General features: G+C 34.7%; 2 protein-coding genes and 1 long non-coding RNA gene across 3 annotated transcripts; 2 read left to right on the forward strand and 1 right to left on the reverse strand.

Moving 5' to 3' along the window:
* The first annotated feature begins 1,701 nt into the window (after nt 1-1,701).
* Nucleotides 1,702-3,281, forward strand: LOC105681294. The gene is made up of 2 exons (XM_012390231.1): nt 1,702-1,954; nt 2,980-3,281. Exons 1-2 carry the CDS (start codon nt 1,702-1,704, stop codon nt 3,279-3,281), a joined length of 555 nt encoding a protein of 184 aa, XP_012245654.1.
* A 494-nt stretch (nt 3,282-3,775) lies between these two features.
* LOC112213536 lies at nt 3,776-7,691 on the reverse strand. Its single transcript, XR_002947423.2, has 3 exons — nt 7,381-7,691; nt 4,176-4,290; nt 3,776-3,872 (listed from the first exon to the last, which is right to left on the reverse strand). It is a non-coding gene; the product is annotated as an uncharacterized LOC112213536 (long non-coding RNA).
* An 8,509-nt stretch (nt 7,692-16,200) lies between these two features.
* Nucleotides 16,201-16,854, forward strand: LOC117152167. Its single transcript, XM_033322981.1, has 2 exons — nt 16,201-16,285; nt 16,341-16,854. The coding sequence occupies exons 1-2, from the start codon at nt 16,218-16,220 to the stop codon at nt 16,813-16,815; spliced, it is 543 nt and encodes a 180-aa protein (XP_033178872.1). The 5' UTR covers nt 16,201-16,217; the 3' UTR covers nt 16,816-16,854.
* Nucleotides 16,855-17,470: the final 616 nt, after the last annotated feature.

A 17,470-nucleotide genomic window follows, 5' to 3' on the forward strand; every position in this document is an offset into this window, starting at 1 on the left:
AAGATGTGAGAATGGGAAGGATACAGATAGAAACAGGAGAGGAGTAAGAAAGGATGACAGCAGACCAAATTATAGAAGAAACAAGAAAGGAAGAAGCAGAAGAGAGGGAGAAAAGGATAAAGGAATCCAAGTATAATATACACTACAGAAACATAACCAAAGAAAAATTACCAAAATACTTAGAAGGGAGGATGAAGTGGAAGAACAGAAAAATACTGGCAAGATTCAGATGCGGAAACGAGACCAAAGCAAGGGAATACTAGAAAGAAGAGGGAGATAAAGATGCAGACTATGTAGAAGGAAAGAAGACCTGAGGCACGTAATAGAAGAATGTGAAATAACGGGAGGACCAAAGGACATAGGAAAAACGCTAAATGAGACTGGAGAAAGTTTAACAGAACTGAAGGCAATAATAGAGAAGAGAAGGGCAAACGGCAGGAAGGATGTACAGCAAGGAGGCTAAAGACCAAAGTTGCAATAGTTTTTTAGTCATTAGTTGCTAATTTGTAGTTTCTACTTTTAGTTTTTAGAGGTAAAATTAGCAAGGTAGTGCAATAGAATAGAGTGGAAAAGAGATGTAAGAGATGTAAAACCGAAAGCTCATTCAAAGCCGAAAGGCACAAACTAAGCAATAATAAAATAAAAGAATAATACAAGAGGATCCAACAGACCAACAGGCGATCAACATTGTGTAGTAAGCCCTATTATCATAAGAGATAGAAACGCTACTATTCACTTCTACGGACGTAGGAACGCTATCAGTGATGTCTAAGGATGCAAAGCCTTCAGCATTTATATTTCCCCCCAAAATAATCAAATCTATCTGCCAAGCAAAGGAAAGAGTAAAGAAAAAGACAAAGAAAAGAGGGAAAACTGTAACAATCATCTCGGAACAATGTAAAAGCCAGGTCGAACAAAAACATGGGTACATGAAATTTGCATAAATGTTGAGGACTGATGGTTTAACTAACTAGCACTGCTCATTAGATTAATTATATGATCTCTTACGTCGTATCGCAACTTATTCCGGTTATGTCCATGAAGTGTGAGTTATCTGTAAAATTTAATCGTAGCGTTTAGCTTTCCTTCATAGACTTAGCTTATTGTAGTTCGTATCGTTGTCGTCTGACTTGGAGCCTATATATTCATGCACACCATCAACAGAATGTTTGAATCTCTCATAAAGCGTCTTTTAACTGTTTTGCCAACCGATGCACTGATAAGGCGTCTTACTCCAACACTCACTGCTGAAGTCATGAAGACATGGATTGCATTGGGTGATCGACAGAACGACGAGTTTTTGAAATTGCATGGTCCTCCGGCGGCCTACTCTAAGAGAGCGTCGAACGATAACACCGCGCCCCTTTCTATCTGCCTAGTCGTCAAGTCACTTCAAGTCCGTTCGAATCTATCAGTTTAGAGAATCGATGCCAGTGCACTTCGCTGGGCATATGTTCTCGTACACTTTCGCGGGACATTCTCTTTATATTAAACATTGTAGAAACAAACTATGTGTGGACATGATTAGCCTATCGTGCAGATAGCTAGAGAAAGAGAAAAAGAGAAAAAAGGATTAAAAAATTTAAAGGAAGGAAGAAAGCGATTTGGAAAAGAGAAAAAAAGGGCTGAAAGCCGAAAAAACATTTCTTGACTTGGGCGAACTGGAACGCCCAAAGAACAAAAAAGAATGTAAGACAATTAATGGGGAAAATTAATTTTTATTATAAATTTATGGAAGATGCCTGCAAACTCCTGGAACCACTTCATAACTTATTAAGGAAAAATGTCAAATTCATCTGCAATGAAGAATGTGAGAAATCATTTCAGAGGATCAAGGAACATCTCTGTTCAAGTCCGGCCCTAGCAACATATGAGCAAAACAAAGAAATATTCATTTATACAGATGCAAATGGTGATGGTTTAGGAGCCGTTTTAAAACAACCCCAAGATAACGGTATGTTACACCCGGTTGCGTACTTCTCAAGAAAACTGAAACCAAACAGAATCAAAGATGAAAGCAATCTATCTCGAATGCCTTCCTCTTAAAGAAGCGATTCAATATTGGCAACATCACACATTACTGTTGCTTTGCACAGAATGCTTGATATGAAATGAACCTTATAGCGATAACGTTCGTAATGAGAACTAGCTGCAGTACGTATATAGCAGCAGATGGGTTCACGAAAATTACATCAGGTCTAATATGGCGTTCTGCGTGTACATCAACTGTAACTCGAATGATACACGTTGCTGAACCGAATAACAAGCGTATCAACTAAAAAATTGTAAAATAGAGATAAGAATGAAGTGTTTGCAAGTGATCTTAGTTAATATATCTTGAACTTTGTTGCTGTATTTTCGATGATAGCGACTAGTGTTATTTGCAAGAATTGTAAAAGAAAAATTCAATCTTCTAGAACCAGAAACCGCGGCTTAGGTTCCAAAATTGCAAGTAAGTATGAGTACTGGATGAAATTTTTCAACTCATCTCCACTAATTGGCAATGCCAATCCATACCAAAAGTCATCTGAAATAAATCGCAGGATTGTGTTGGCGACTTTTAGAGAACGGAATGGAAAAGATAAATTTATTTTGTGGACTAATGGATATTTTTCAGGGATCGGCTATCAATAGATACTACGGCTGTCCGGAAAATTTACATTCTGTTGTCTTACGGGTATCTAATCGTCCAATTTCGAGAGCTACCGAAAAAGACAGAAGAAAAGTTAGCGTTTCGGAAGAGAGAACGCCAGGAAAATGAGAGAATTGAATTCTTCGTTCGGGCTTGCTACACTCCTCGGGAAACACAGTAAGAATGTGCTTGATATAATTGTAAAATCTAGGTTTCCCAATCTTGCAGCGTTGCATGGGAGAATAAAACGGGCACAAAACAGTACAATGATTAGTATGAAGGTGACAAAGATAATTGCACTATAAACCATATCAGTGCTGATAAAGTGGAAACTTATGTCATCACAGAAATGTTTATGAGATCAGGAAAGAAACATCATGCCAAGTATAGTACATGTATTGGAGATGGAGATAGCGAAACGCATAAAGACATACGAAGACATTGTTGTTTAAAAGAAAGAATATGTTGGTCATGTATAGAAACGAATAGGCACAAGGCTAAAGGACGCCAAATAATGTTAAATAAACTGTTTTCGGATAATTACAATAGCGTTTTCACAAAAAGTGGAATTTCTAACTTGAGAAGGACAGACACAATAATTCATAAATGTCCTGGGAATAGCGAAGAGTATAATCCATGCATGTTTTAAACCAGTTAAAGCTGGATTCCAAGTCACTTTACACAAAGTTCATCTGAAACAGAACTTTTGTTTGTAATTGCTTTTGTTTGTATTTGCTTTTTAGATGAATATAATTAAGTGCTGTGGTCAAAACCTGAACCTCTGAACCCTCGTCAATATTTTATTGCCGATCTATTAAATTTGTATTTATGAAAGAAAATGAGGCATTGGTTAGGGAAAAAGGTAATTATGGAAATAAATAATCTTTCTCGCAATACATACAATTCAAACAATGATAATATAAAAGTTATCTTTGCTTTGCGTTTAGCCATGTTATACGGTAGCGTTGGTAATATTTTATCAAATATAAATGTTGGTCCCAAAATGTTGTACCGGTGGAGAATCTTCAAAGAAAATGAATTCGATAGAAATTATTCAAAAACCTCGTGTGTGCAGATATTTCGACGTTAGCACGCGAGCTAAGAATTTAATCGTAATTCGACCGTGCCAGTTCGTACTTTCAGGAAGAAAACAACCTTATTAACTGGACAGTTCTATGTAAATATTTATAAATCGCACATTAAGCGAACTTGTTTACGAGTTAAAATCCAAAGGTCTCAGCTGTAAGAACCACAAGAAAAGATAAAAGAGACCTACCTTCAGAATTTCAACCTCATAAACGTCGTGAGGTAAACTGTTTTCTTTTTGGGTTCACTCAAAACAGAATATTGGTATCTTATGATCCCAAGAATTATGATCCCATTAATACAAATATGTATATAACAAAACAAAAATGAAACGTATTCTTTTCATTTGTAATTTTAAATAACGCATAGAAAAGATAACGCATACATGGAGTTTTATCACCTTCTTTAAATGGTATAATTATTCCATAATTAAAAACGAATAAAGAAACGAACTTACCAAAGCACCATAGGAAAGAATTTATGAAGTTTTATCTTACTCGGGAGTCAGTTTGCCTGAATATCACAAAATCCATTCACCTTAAATTTCTGGCAACGAGAACTCTTCAAATTTCCTAAAAAATGAATTTTAACAGACTTTTTTTCAATTTTTTAAATTTTAACAGGCAATGTAATTTAACAGATAATTTAACATTCTAACAGAAATAGTAACACGGGAAAGATAGCGTGTGCAAAAATGCGTGAAAGGGCATTTAGAAAAATCGAAATAATTGGGAATATAATTAAAAAGTGAAGAGAAAATATCATGGGTTTCATGCCTGGAGCATAAATGTGAAGCATAAATGTGAAAATTTTCAGCTTTCGTGACAAATTCTACTTCCATTTCTTTTTTTGTTTAAATTGAGGTGTGTATTGAATTCCATGTCAAAATAATGTATATACATATATGTATACATATATAAGTATCAAAAATAGTAGTCATTTTCCTTAGTTTATTTATCAAAATGTCATTTCCTTATATTATTATGATACAAAGAATTATATATATATATGATGTATAATGCAAAATAAGTATATAAAAATTAAAATTGATTTCACAATTACATTTGAATATGGTATAAAAAGTAATGTTTGAAAGAAAATTTCAGATACATTCATTTCCGGAGTTATTTAATTGCTTTTCATGTTTAGTTGTAAATTTCCACAATTGGCCAAATTGCAAAATTCATGCCATTGACATTAAGGAAACAATATAGAGTGTAATAAAAGGAAAACAAGAAAATACAAATTCTGACAGTGAATTTAGTAAAAAATCAAGAAAAAGTAAGACAGACGTTAGGAAAATATAGCAAAATAAAAGAAGCTCAAGAGGGCAGCGGTAACCATAACAATAAGAAAGAAACACAAGAGAAAGGTCACTAAAATAAATTACAAAGTGTAAAATAGCGGTAGAAGACAAAAAACAAACAACAAGTAGGAGCAAAGAAAATAAGTTATACAATAAAGGAAATGAAGGAATGATTTTAAATCATTTGAATCAATTAATCATTTGAATCAATTAAATCACTTAAATAATTTGTCCAATTTGGACATTTGGTGTTGAAAGGAACAAAGAATATGAAAGACAAATTAAAGAAGGTAAGAAAAATTTATCATTAATTAAGAGAGATTTTATATTATAATAGGAAGATACCAGAATATAGATAAAGGTAGGAGAAAAGAAAAGAAAATGAGCAGATGAACAAAGCAAAATGGACAGAAGAAAGAAGCAAACTAACAAAAAAAAGTGAGGTAATAGAAGAGTCAGACAAAATTAAAAGAAGAAAAGAGAGGAAAAACTATTATTATAAAAAGGTTGTAAATAAGAGATAAAGTAGAAGAACCCAAAATGATATTTTGAGATTAAACTTTGTTTCAGGGCATCGCTCTTTTCTGGTCATTGTTTGTATCCTCTAATGTTATTTCATGAATATGAAAATGAATATGAGAACGAAAAATAACAGTTTTGAGTTTAGTGATCAATTGTTTCACAAGTAGTGATCAATATATAAATTGATTTGGCAAAGGCAACTTTTGGTATTTTGTACGAGGAGAAAAATATATATAACCCAACTTATATTATAGCGAAAACATTCATGGTATGAACAGAAATTAATGCTTTAATGGTAATCTGACATAAAAACAAAGTCAACCATACACAGTGTAGGTATATGGTATAAGAATATGGGTTCTCCACTACTCAACAAGAATAGATAAAACACAAACACATTTCCTAAAAAGAATATTATACATACTGAAATACCATGTAATGCCAGATTATGTGATTAAAAGCAACAAGAATAGTCTTGGAACACAAAATAATAAAATGAGGCATAAACTACATGTTAAAACTGGCAAACATGGGAGAACACATAATTAGACAGGAAAACATAGCAAAAAGTAATACACACATAATAAACTCAAATAGAGTTATGAAGCCAATGGTACAGAAATAATAATAAATTTAAACTGAACAATAATAGAAGAAATAACACAAATACTTCCTGGATAAAAGAAAGAAAGAATAGAATAATCTACTTATAGTGAAGTATATAAATATGCTAAAAATATAGAAAAAATAATTAAAGTTACTTGCATATGAAACTGCTATTAATAACTAAAAGGGTAATCAAAGTTAGAGTAGCTGGGAGACAAGAACGATCAGTGAATGCAGAAAATAGCATAAAATACAAAACAGATGAAAACAAAATGTATAATATGTGTAAGAAAAATATATTGGATAATATTAAGAATTTACAACAAAATTCATTAAAAAACAACAATAGGATGGTGATTTTTTTCTGACAAAGAAAAATAGTGACAAGGACTGACAAATTTTATTAAAAAGCAAAAACAGCATTAAGCTAAGATCATTTTATCATAGAAGAATAGCAATTCAGACAAATTCACAAATTATAATAATCTAAGAACAACTTAAATACTTTGTTATGTTTGTTTTGCAGTAACCAACAAATTTAAAGACTTAGCCTAAGTATAAATATGCCATAAATAATTCTATGTAGAAATAAACATAAATAATATTAAATAAATAGAACTTTTCTTATTGAAATGTGACAGTCTGTAATAAAAGATAAATTAAAAAAGAAAAAATAACTTTAACAAAAAAGAAATTTATAAAAATTTATTCTTAAAAAATTGTGGCCAATCAGATACGTGAAATAAAAGATTATTAGAAGAAACATGATTAGTCTACAAGAAGATCATACGAAAGGAGAAATGAAACGTGTACCGTATTCTCTCAACATACGATTGCGAAGAAGTTTACTTACTCTATATTTCATTTCCGAACTTCGTTTCCACGCAGTCATAGCAGTTCAGAACTATTTTATGAAAATCAAGAATTTCCTACATCAAATTATTTGATTTGCAAGACCTCATATATTTCTAAATTACTTACACAAAATTAGTACAGCCTATGAACAATGCAAACATTAAAAAGAAATAAGCGATACAGTAGCCCAAACAAGGACAAAGGTTGAAATAAGACAACAAAAATAACAGTTATTATTCAAATTTGTATGAAAAATCCTTCAGAAATTAAATTCTTCTTTTAATGAAAGACGGTTATGTATATGAAAATCAAAAATGCAGTAAAAATACAAAAAATATAAAAGAAGAAAACTGTATTTGTTATTACGACTTACTTTTGCATGTAGAATAATTTCCATTTCGGTTACTGCACTACCCCTGTTATTAAATAGGTTTTGGAGTTCGATATTTAATTGATTCACACAGATTCAGTTTTTATATTCTGTATTTCACCACCATGTACAGCCATATGAACACACCGGATACTCTCAGATAATTAACACGTGGCAGAAGCTAAAACAAAAGGGCGTCGTTAGAAGTCGTACCAACTTCGCATGTAGGAACTAGTGATCATACCAACATGACATTTATCTCAACAGATTAAACAGTACTGAACTCTATGATGATGCGCTAGCATGATATAATGTCGACGATGAGGTAGCGTTGTTTGCTGATTAGTTATACTTCAGGACTACATGTGGGACCTCTGTACGATCGCTGGTTAAATCGGTCACTTTGCGATATGCTTATGAAATCTAAACGTAATTCTTTTGTTAACATTTTCATAATTATACTTCAATTTTAGGATTAATTAAACAAATATTTAATAATTATTTTAATATCGATTACTATAAATAACGATTATTATAGTGCGAAATTTTGTGTGTATATAGTATGTTAAAATATGTAAATGTATGTAAAATAAAATATATAAATGTGTGCATATGCAAAATATATTACATGTGTGTGTACCTACATTTAAAACACGTAATAGTTATACAATATTCTAGATTACGAATTTGGATTTATCGTTCATTATGTTCTTTTATTACAATTTAGTTGTCAATTGCAAATCGATTCATAAGATTCATAAGGGAAGGATCTTTTTATTGCAAATAGACTAATGGAAAGTTTTTCTCTAAAATCAATTGCAAATAATAATTTTGAATAAAAACGGAAGAATAAATGTCTTTCCTAAAGGAAGAAAAATGAATAAGTTATGAAAATCTAATAGCTAATATAATTTTATTCGTTATTCCTTATTGACTGTCGATATTAGACCTTGATATTTCGTGTCAGGTATCCCTATCTCTGACATTCAATAAGAAAGGAGAACATTTGTTTAGAACCTTACCTCCTCGAGAATGTTTCTAGTCCCATAACAAACAGTTTTTGTAAACAAAATCTTATTTTTAAAATTACATATTTACATACATGTAATATCGTGATATGATATATGTTTACAAAGGAATGGATGATACAGATATTAATTGGACAGAAAAGACGATTGTTGTTCAACCTGAACCATTCACGCCAAACGTACAGAAAGCAGCACAAGTAAATGATTAGAATACGACTCGACTTTCACAAAACGCAATCAACACTCTCTCGGTAACGCCACTCTCAAGCTCTGCTTCTCGACTCCCACGCTGCTTCTCGACCCGCTCTCTGGCCGTTGTAGCATTCTCTTGTCTTTTGCTAGGCCCACCGCACACGTGTCCTGCAGACGCTCGTAGCCAGGGTCACGTAGGTCTTTTCTACGAAACTATGCACTTGAAAAGTCCGATGACACATTGATGGACCCGACGGCGCCTCGGCTCTCGCGACATCGTTCATGGTTCGCCCCATATCTCTTAGCGTTCATGGTTCGCCCAATATCTCTTAGGCTTTTCGTCCACGATACTACATACATTATATTTAAAAGTCTCGCTCTGACAAAATAATATTATTATACACATGTATAGCATTACAAATTAGAAACAGAAAAGACATGTACCTCCGTAGCTCATAACTTTCTTTGACGAAAATTTATTCCTATTCTAATTATAAAGTTTTTAGTAATAATAATAACAAAATAATGACTCGATGATTGAGTACATATTAACAAAAATACCCGTATCTGAAATGTTTATTATTTTGAAACTTAGTGAGGTACAATTATTTCATAAAATTTATTATTCTCGTTTTGTTAAATGCAAAATCAATAATTATATCTTCGTAATTTCAATTTTCACATAATTTATTCAAATTAAATAATCAATTAGATAGTCTTCCCTGGGACATAGTAGTATGTATATAATTTTTAATTAATTTTAATCTAGAGAAAGCACGCCCTGCAGAAGCGATTGGAATAATTAGTAATATTCATAAAGTAACATAAAATTGGAAAATAAATCCTTAATTTTATGTATCATATTCGAACATTGCATTGCTGTTATATACAACAAATTTTTACTGTATATGTCACAAAATATTTCTATTTCATTAAGCATATCGCTTCTATCTACATTTCGATGATTTTCATTTTCTAAAATAATGTCCAAATTCATACGGTGTTTAATCGGTTCTTCTGCTTTCATATTTTTTAGTATTGTTATGTTATATAGAAATCTGAATGGTACAGACTCATGCTCAATGCTCAATTTGCATGAACCTTTCTCCGATTGAAAATATTCTCTGATCAGTCATAACTAAAAAGTGCTTTTTGAAAAAGATAACTTCGGTGTTATGCAAACGTGTATCTCCGCTTCATAGGCATAACAAATTTTCGTTTTCTTAATACGACGTCTTAAAAATTTAATGAAATGTCATTATTAGAGCAGGTGAACCTGTCGAAGAGCTACTTGCTCATCGATTTCGATGCCCTTGAAATATATCGTGAGATCATGATTCTGAACAACATTTTCTTATAGATACGAATGCTCGGTCTTAGTTTTCGTTATATTCATGCAAAAGTATGTTTGGTATCATAAACATATAAATCCTTTTTTTATATTTTATATAAAATTAAGAGAATAATGTTTGACATCTTATTTGTAAATAAAATAGTAGACGGTATTATTTCTTCTTCCAATGTCAACCAGCAATTTTCTCTTAATGTCCCTTTAATATGTCTTAGAACCAACAGTTTATTCTACACCGATCAACACATATTGCTTTAATCGTGAGCTAAATCATGCTAACTCCTTTTATTCGAAGATAGATCAACTTTGGCAAATCACAGTCTCCTTAAAACACTTGCTGGAACGTTTATTTTAATTTATTTGTATGTTTGTATCTATGTTTAATATATATATGTCGGAGAAGAGTCAGGAAATATATTATTTCGAGCATATATATGTCGGGTTCACATTATGATTAGGGTTAGGTGAGTGTAACGAATCTTCATTTGGATTAATCATTGTTGTTATGTAATAGAGAAGATATTTACTAGTGCAAATATGATTATTACAGAATTTGACAAGTAGCCGTAGTAATTAGATACTCGAGATGCTAATGACGATGATGTGAGATCGGACGAGAACGAGTGCACTCAACGTGGTATGAGAGTTGGCTGAAGTAAGTAGTTTTGTTACTTGCTCTTAATATTCAAGAAAAAAAGAATATTAAAAAAACAGATGTATGTAAAAATGAGAATGATACAATGTATGGCAATAGTCGCGTAGTACTAAAATATTTCTTTTTTTCGATGCTTATATCATAGATTATTAAAAATAGATTATTAAGGAAAGCAAAAAAAAAAAATTGTAAAAATGAAAAAACCAATACCACACGGAGTTCCCAAACGGTGAACCATCTAAGTAGCATTCGTGCCTAGCGTTGCTTAACTTTCGTGATCAAACGAAAACGAGTGCTTTTTTAATTTTAATTATAACGTTTATTGCCCAAAGAAATACATATTTTGTATATAAGGCCTAAAATTTTTACTATATCGAATGCTTTTTCAAGGCAGGCGGCTACTCGTTGCTTTACATTGGGAGCCCACCAGATGTCTGACGTTAGTTTATTTATTGCGTACAGTGTGGAATGTTTGTGTCGGAAGCCGATTTGATTGTGTTGGATTACGTTGTTTTTTGTGCGGAAGGGGACTAGGGGGTTGTTTATGACTATTTCGAATACTTAGCTTATGTTGGATAGGAGGGGTCGCAGGTTTGATTTTGTCTTTGTTTCCGCGTCTTCTTTTTTTTATTTTGCACTTGCCTGGTCAATGCGACTCAATATATTTTACGCACCGATAATTAAGGTTACAGTTTTGTGAGATATGACATAACAGTTGGCATTTGTGGCATTGCGTCATGTAATTTTTTCTGATTTTTCCCCATTTTACCCTAAAGTAATTCAGGCGGCTAATTTTTGGTAAGTTACTAATATTGCTATGAGAGAATACTTGGACTATGTTGATTGGGAGCAGTACGTTGTTATCTATTGATTTTTTATTGAGATGCGTGAAACTTTTTTTAATTGGACGTCGGACATCTATAATGCTTGCAACTCTACGAGTATTTCTGTCTCAGAGATTTATTATTTACATATGTATAGAGGAATATACATAGGTACTGAATTAAACCATAGATAAACATATGATAATGAGTGGACTTGTGGAAAAAAATTACTTCCTCTTCGATTTCGATGGGTTTTGAATATATTATCCGAATATATTATTATATTGAATATATTAGTATCCGAGATATTCGCAAATAACTGTCGATAGTACTATAGTGTAGTCAGCCGATAGTTGTGTGCTGAGGCAGCGTATGGGTCAGTATTGGTTGCCCAAGTCCACCACAAATCTATCTCTTTTCTTCTGTTTATAGTATATATAAACGAGAATTGGGCTAACTCAATGTCCCGTGCATAACTGCATAGGTTGTAAGAAATGTCTATTGTAAACCAATTAAATGTAAATGTCATCAATGTGTTGCGTTAGGGTTAGTCTTTTTAATAGCTTGCTTGAAATAAAAACAAGTTAATTATACAAATACTGAACAAATTGATAATTGATATTATTTTTCGAAATAGAACAGTTATTATTTTATGCTAATCATTTCGCGTATAACCTACGAGTGCACTCAAATTTTTCACTCTTAACTCCTTTCTAACCTCATCTTTTGTAATTATTGCGGCGTATTTACGGTGTATTTACATGCGTGTAGTATTCGCTGGATAAACACTTCTCAAGCTTGTCGAAGGCGCGGCCCCTTTCCCCCACAGTAGTTACATGATAATAATTTTATTTGCACTAAAGTTCGTCGATTCGCGGATAAATATATCGAAAACTAAATTGAGAATGCGATAATCACGAGACTATCAATTTATATTATTTTAAATATAATTATTTTATACGTCTTTCAAATTTATTTGTGAAATTAGAAGTATTTTGAAAAATAAAGAACAAAATAAAGGATTCTGTTACATTGAACCGCTTAATTGAGCTTAATCACTAAATAAGTTCGGATTATCCTTTTCTCTTTCTTGCTTCAGTTTTTCCTCGGTCCTGTCGTTTTCGACGAACTGATCGATCGTCATAATGACATTAACAAATTAATATCTTATTCGACAATGATAACGGATTTATTTTCATTGGAAAATCGATTGACTGTGTTTACAATCAGAGCATCAGGAATTTCTTTGGCCTGATTGGTTACAAATCTAACAATGTGAAATTCACCATGAAGCATGAAGATAAATTTGCATTTAATTTCATCGTTTGAAAAAAAATTGTCTTTTGAACGACGCATTTTCACTTTACGAAAAAGCTTTGTTGCTTTTGTACAAGAAGAACTGTTTTCATCGGAATGGTTATCCGAAAGAATAATTTGAAAAAACACTCTGTATAATATAAATGTGTATATCTGTACTATATGCGAATTCACCGCTAATCTACATCGACCCATTAGCACCTATTCTATGGTCATAACTGACCATATACCAGATCAGTGCTTTTCTATTCTTCGAAAGAATTTCTGGTTTTTACGAACATCCATAGTAAACTTGTTTTATGTAGCGATAGTTTATTTTCTGGTAATTGTTCACTGGTAGAATGTCTGTGTTGTTTCCAAACAAATTTGTCTGGATGTAGATGGTCCGGGCAAAGACCTGATTATCTAACTGTTTTGCTGTATGATGTGGTGGTTGAGAATAATAAGAGATGTGGTACCTTTCCTTAATGTGAATATAGTGAGGTTGCATTTACCCATATTTTCAGTTTATTTCTATCTATTTAGCCGCTCCTCGAGTATTTCGATGTGAGTTTGTAGCTGTAGCTACATTAGAGTAGGTTCTAATTTATTTTATATAGTGTCGTACAGTGACAGCTATCTACTTACCAAATCGCGTTACAAGAAAAAACCTGGGAGCACAGGAAATTACTTTGAACCCCGAGACAGTTGGGCTGATATAGTCGGCTGCCCGAAAGTTCCATTATAATATTTCCGAATTAAACATGATAGAATTTGGAAATATTGCGTTATAACGTTTTGTGAACAATATAAAGGAATAACGATAATGTGTAGGTCAAGGTGGGTGTAGGTCGTAAGATAAAGGATAGTGTAGATAAATATGACAAGGTGTATTTATAAACAAGTTATTTACTATAAATTATTTAATATGTATACAGGCCAGTCGTATTATAGATGCGATAGTTAGAGTCAAATTATTAATTTTGGTTTTTTATCGTAGTTAATATTATGTTGGTTGTGGCCATGTTGAAGGCGAATCAGGATAGTCCTGGCCGAGGTCGGTGGTCTGGCCCTATAACAAATAATATCAATAATATAGCAAATAAATATCTAAACATCGATATCATTTGTAAGGGAATGCACTTTGAGCATAGTGAATTTATGTTGAACAGTTTTTGGGTACTAGATTGAAATTAGATAATAATTTTGTTACTTATGTTGTAGATTTGCTCGTTAATTTTAAGGAGATGCAATTGTTCAGGAGCCGTTAATTCACTGGATATGTCGTCCTTGTAGAGAAATGTTAGGTTGGCATGATCGCTAGTTACTACAAGCTAAGTTGGTACGACTTCTAACTACGCTCTTTTGTCTTAGAAGTCGACCACGTGTTAATTGACCGAGTGTATTCTGTGTGTTAAGACGTGTCTTACGAGGCGATATATTATTACAAAATATATTGGAGAAAGTCGAATCTGCGTGAATCGATTAATTAATAAACCCAAACCTATATCCTTTAACAGGTTATGGGCCCAGGGCAGTAAACTGCGGTAATAAAAGGCATTACTTTTGAGTTTTTGTGTTTTCTGAGATAATCCAAGAAGAGACCACGCCATGGTCGACCAGGAGAGAATAGGTGATGTGGACAGCGATATGAAGCCGGCCCTAAGAAAGGGGAATTACGAATATTGGAAGACAATGACGGAAGCCTCGTTAATTTCTCTGGGTTGCTGGAAAGCAATAGAGCCAGGATTTACGGCAGCAGAAAGGTTGAACCCAGAGTGCATGAGGATGGACAACATGGCACGTGCCTTCCCGGCATATTCTCTCCGAATATCTTGGGGAAATTAGGATTTTGAAAACAGCAAGGGATTCCTGGAAGGTGCTAGAGGACGTCCACGGGAGGTCTACGTCGATGGACACTGTTTTATGCATACGGGAACTGGGAACTATAGAGAAGACCCCCAACATGGATATCTTCACATACTGCGGGAGGATATACGACCTATGCGACAAGCTCTCCAACGTAGGATTAAAAATTGAAGACCATATGATGGCATGTTTCGTTTTGGCCGGCCTCGTGGCGGATCCAAATTATGCAATGTATATTAGAACACTAAGAATCGATAAGAGTCTAACCGTGAGGATCGTGAAGTCCGATCTTCTACTTGAAGAAAAACAGATCGAAGCGGCCATGGATTCATCCGAGAAGAACAACGCAATGGCGACCTGGAAACAATGGAGGTCCAAGCCTCAACAAAGCAAAGATGGCGCGAAACCAAAGCACAAAGACCAAAAGGATAAGAAGTACTACAAATGTGGAAAATGAGGCCATATATCGTACCACTGCCAAGAGGGAAAGGGAGATAAGGAGGACCAAAACCAAGGAGACAAAAGGGAGAGAGAATCAGAAGACAAACCGAAGTCCAAGGAACTTATCTCCGCGCTAGCTCTATCATCTATCAGCCACATGGAAAGGGACAGGATCAGCTACCTTGACTCGGGGGCCTCAAATCACATGACTCCGGACAGGCATCGGTTCGTGGATTTCGTGCCTGAAACTGGATAGATCAGGATTGGTAAGGGGTACCTGGAAGTCAAGGGAAAAGGAACGATCGTCGTGAAGATGACTAAGGCCTGTGGCGGGTGGAACCTATACTTGTCGAACGTCCTGTGGGTACCTGAATTAAATGTGAATCTAATCTCAATCAGGCAATTGGCAGTATGTACGAGGGATGAGGCCATCGGTACATATGATGATGGGGATGTAATATTCAATTCAAAGGTAGGAGACAATGTGTACTACCTAGAGACAATACCATCTGAAAGGCATGTAGCAAACGTTTCCGTGGAGAATGATCAGGAGAGACCTGGGAAAGATGACGACGACATTGAGGTCATTGAAGCCAAGACATACAAAAGTATCGTATCATGGCATGAGAGATTAGGTCATCTACATGGGAATGCGATGAGGAAAATCCCTGTAGTGTGAAAGAGGACTCGAGGAAACATGAGGAACCATGCGGAGTCTGCGTGAAAGGAAAGATGACCAAAGTACCATTTCCGAGGACAGCTCACCACATGTGTCAACGCCCTTTAGAGATTGTTCACAGCGATATTAGTGGCAGAACTCAATGCAAGTGGCTGGGCGGAGGTAATTATTTTGAGACCTTTATTGATGACTTTTCTCGTTTCATGCACGTCAGAATCATCAGTAGGAAGAATGAAGTACTCAAATGTTTCAAGGAGTACCAAGTGGAAGTGGAGGCTTTGCACCAATCCAAAATAAGTGCGCTCCAAACTGATAACGGGGGTGAGTACACGGGGGAAAACTTTGAGAAATATCTGAAGGAGAAAGGCATCTTACACAGAAAGACCGTTCCTAAAAACCCCGAACAAAATGGGGTTTCCGAACGAGCAAACAGGTCGAAATGTCTAGATGTTTACTCATCCAATCAGGACTCTGACTATCTGTGGGGGGAGGCTGTGAGCACGCCATGTCACATAAGGAACCTATTTCCATTCACTGCTATCGGAGACAAGATCCCACTGGAATTATGGAAGGGTAAGGGATGTGACCTCCAAGGGGAGATTAACAGACTGAGTGTGTTTGGATGCAGAGTCTGGTATCTGAAGAGTCCAAGCGGAAGAAAATTCGAGAGCAGGGTGGATGAGGGAATATTTGTAGGATATGACAAACAGGTCAAAGGTTATAGAGTTTACCTGCCGAAGACGAAGAAGGTGATAATATCCTGTCATGTCAGGCTCGAGGAGAACACGTTCCCCTACAAGAACGCTAAAGTGGAGATGAGCAATATAAAAAGTAGGTCCTCAGAATGGATATGGGATGTAGAAGCCTTTGAACTTGGAAGGGGAGTTGGCCAGACTGACGTCGAAACACAGAGTGATGGCGAAAACGACGAAGGGGAGACTGACTACTTTATGGATAATTTAACGAGTGAGAATAATCCAGTGGAGGCTGTGAGTGTACCGATTGTGCCCAGGAGGTCGGCAAGACGGCACAAACCGAAAACATGTGATAATTGTGCTCATACTGCGACCGTTTGTAAACTCAAAACTTGTGTGTACCTGTGAATGTGTACGAAGCCCTGAGGGGACCAGATGCTCAAAAGCGGTCTGACGTAATAAGGAAAGAATTAGACAATTTAAAAAGAAAAGATGTGTGGGACATTGTGCAAAGATACTTAAATAGAAACGTTATAGACTGTAAGTGGGTGCTTGTGATAAAGAGAGACCCTGATAGGTATAAGGCTAGACTGGTAGCTCGGGGATTCTGGCAGAGACCTGGAGTAGATTACTCAGAAACCTTCAGTCCAATAGTGAAACGCAGAACTCTAAGAATTCTGCTTGCTCTATCTGCGGAGAATGGGTAGGTTTACGAGCACATTGATGTGGAATGTGCGTATCTCAACAGTTCTCTGGATGAGGATATATACATGGAGCAACCAGAATTTCCCAAACCAGGGAAGGACAGAACTCAATTTGTGTGTAAACTTAAAAAGAGCCTGTATGGACTGAAACAAGCTGGGAGAATGTGGTTTAGGCACATCAATAGTATTTTAAAGGGTATGAGTCTGAATCCATGTGTGAGCGATCCATGTGTGTATGTGAATGCGTCCAAAGATTTGATTGTAGCTGTGTATGTGGATGACATTCTTGTGTTTGGGACGAAGGAGTGGATTGAAATATTCAAAACTAGGATTAAGGACAAATTAGACGTAAGAATGCT

Source organism: Bombus impatiens, unplaced genomic scaffold (assembly GCF_000188095.3).
Source record: "Bombus impatiens unplaced genomic scaffold, BIMP_2.2 scf_0742, whole genome shotgun sequence".
NCBI classification, from domain to species: Eukaryota; Metazoa; Arthropoda; class Insecta; order Hymenoptera; family Apidae; genus Bombus; species Bombus impatiens.

Excerpts from the sequence above, each read along its gene's own strand:
- LOC117152167 (XM_033322981.1), top strand. The coding sequence starts at position 16,218 with ATGTCACATAAGGAACCTATTTCCATTCACTGCTATCGGAGACAAGAT. Across the intron at positions 16,286-16,340 it reads CCCACTGGAATTATGGAAGG|AGTCTGGTATCTGAAGAGTC; the intron begins GTAAGGGATGTG and ends GTTTGGATGCAG.
- LOC105681294 (XM_012390231.1), top strand. The coding sequence starts at position 1,702 with ATGGGGAAAATTAATTTTTATTATAAATTTATGGAAGATGCCTGCAAA. Across the intron at positions 1,955-2,979 it reads AAAACAACCCCAAGATAACG|AAATGTTTATGAGATCAGGA; the intron begins GTATGTTACACC and ends ATGTCATCACAG.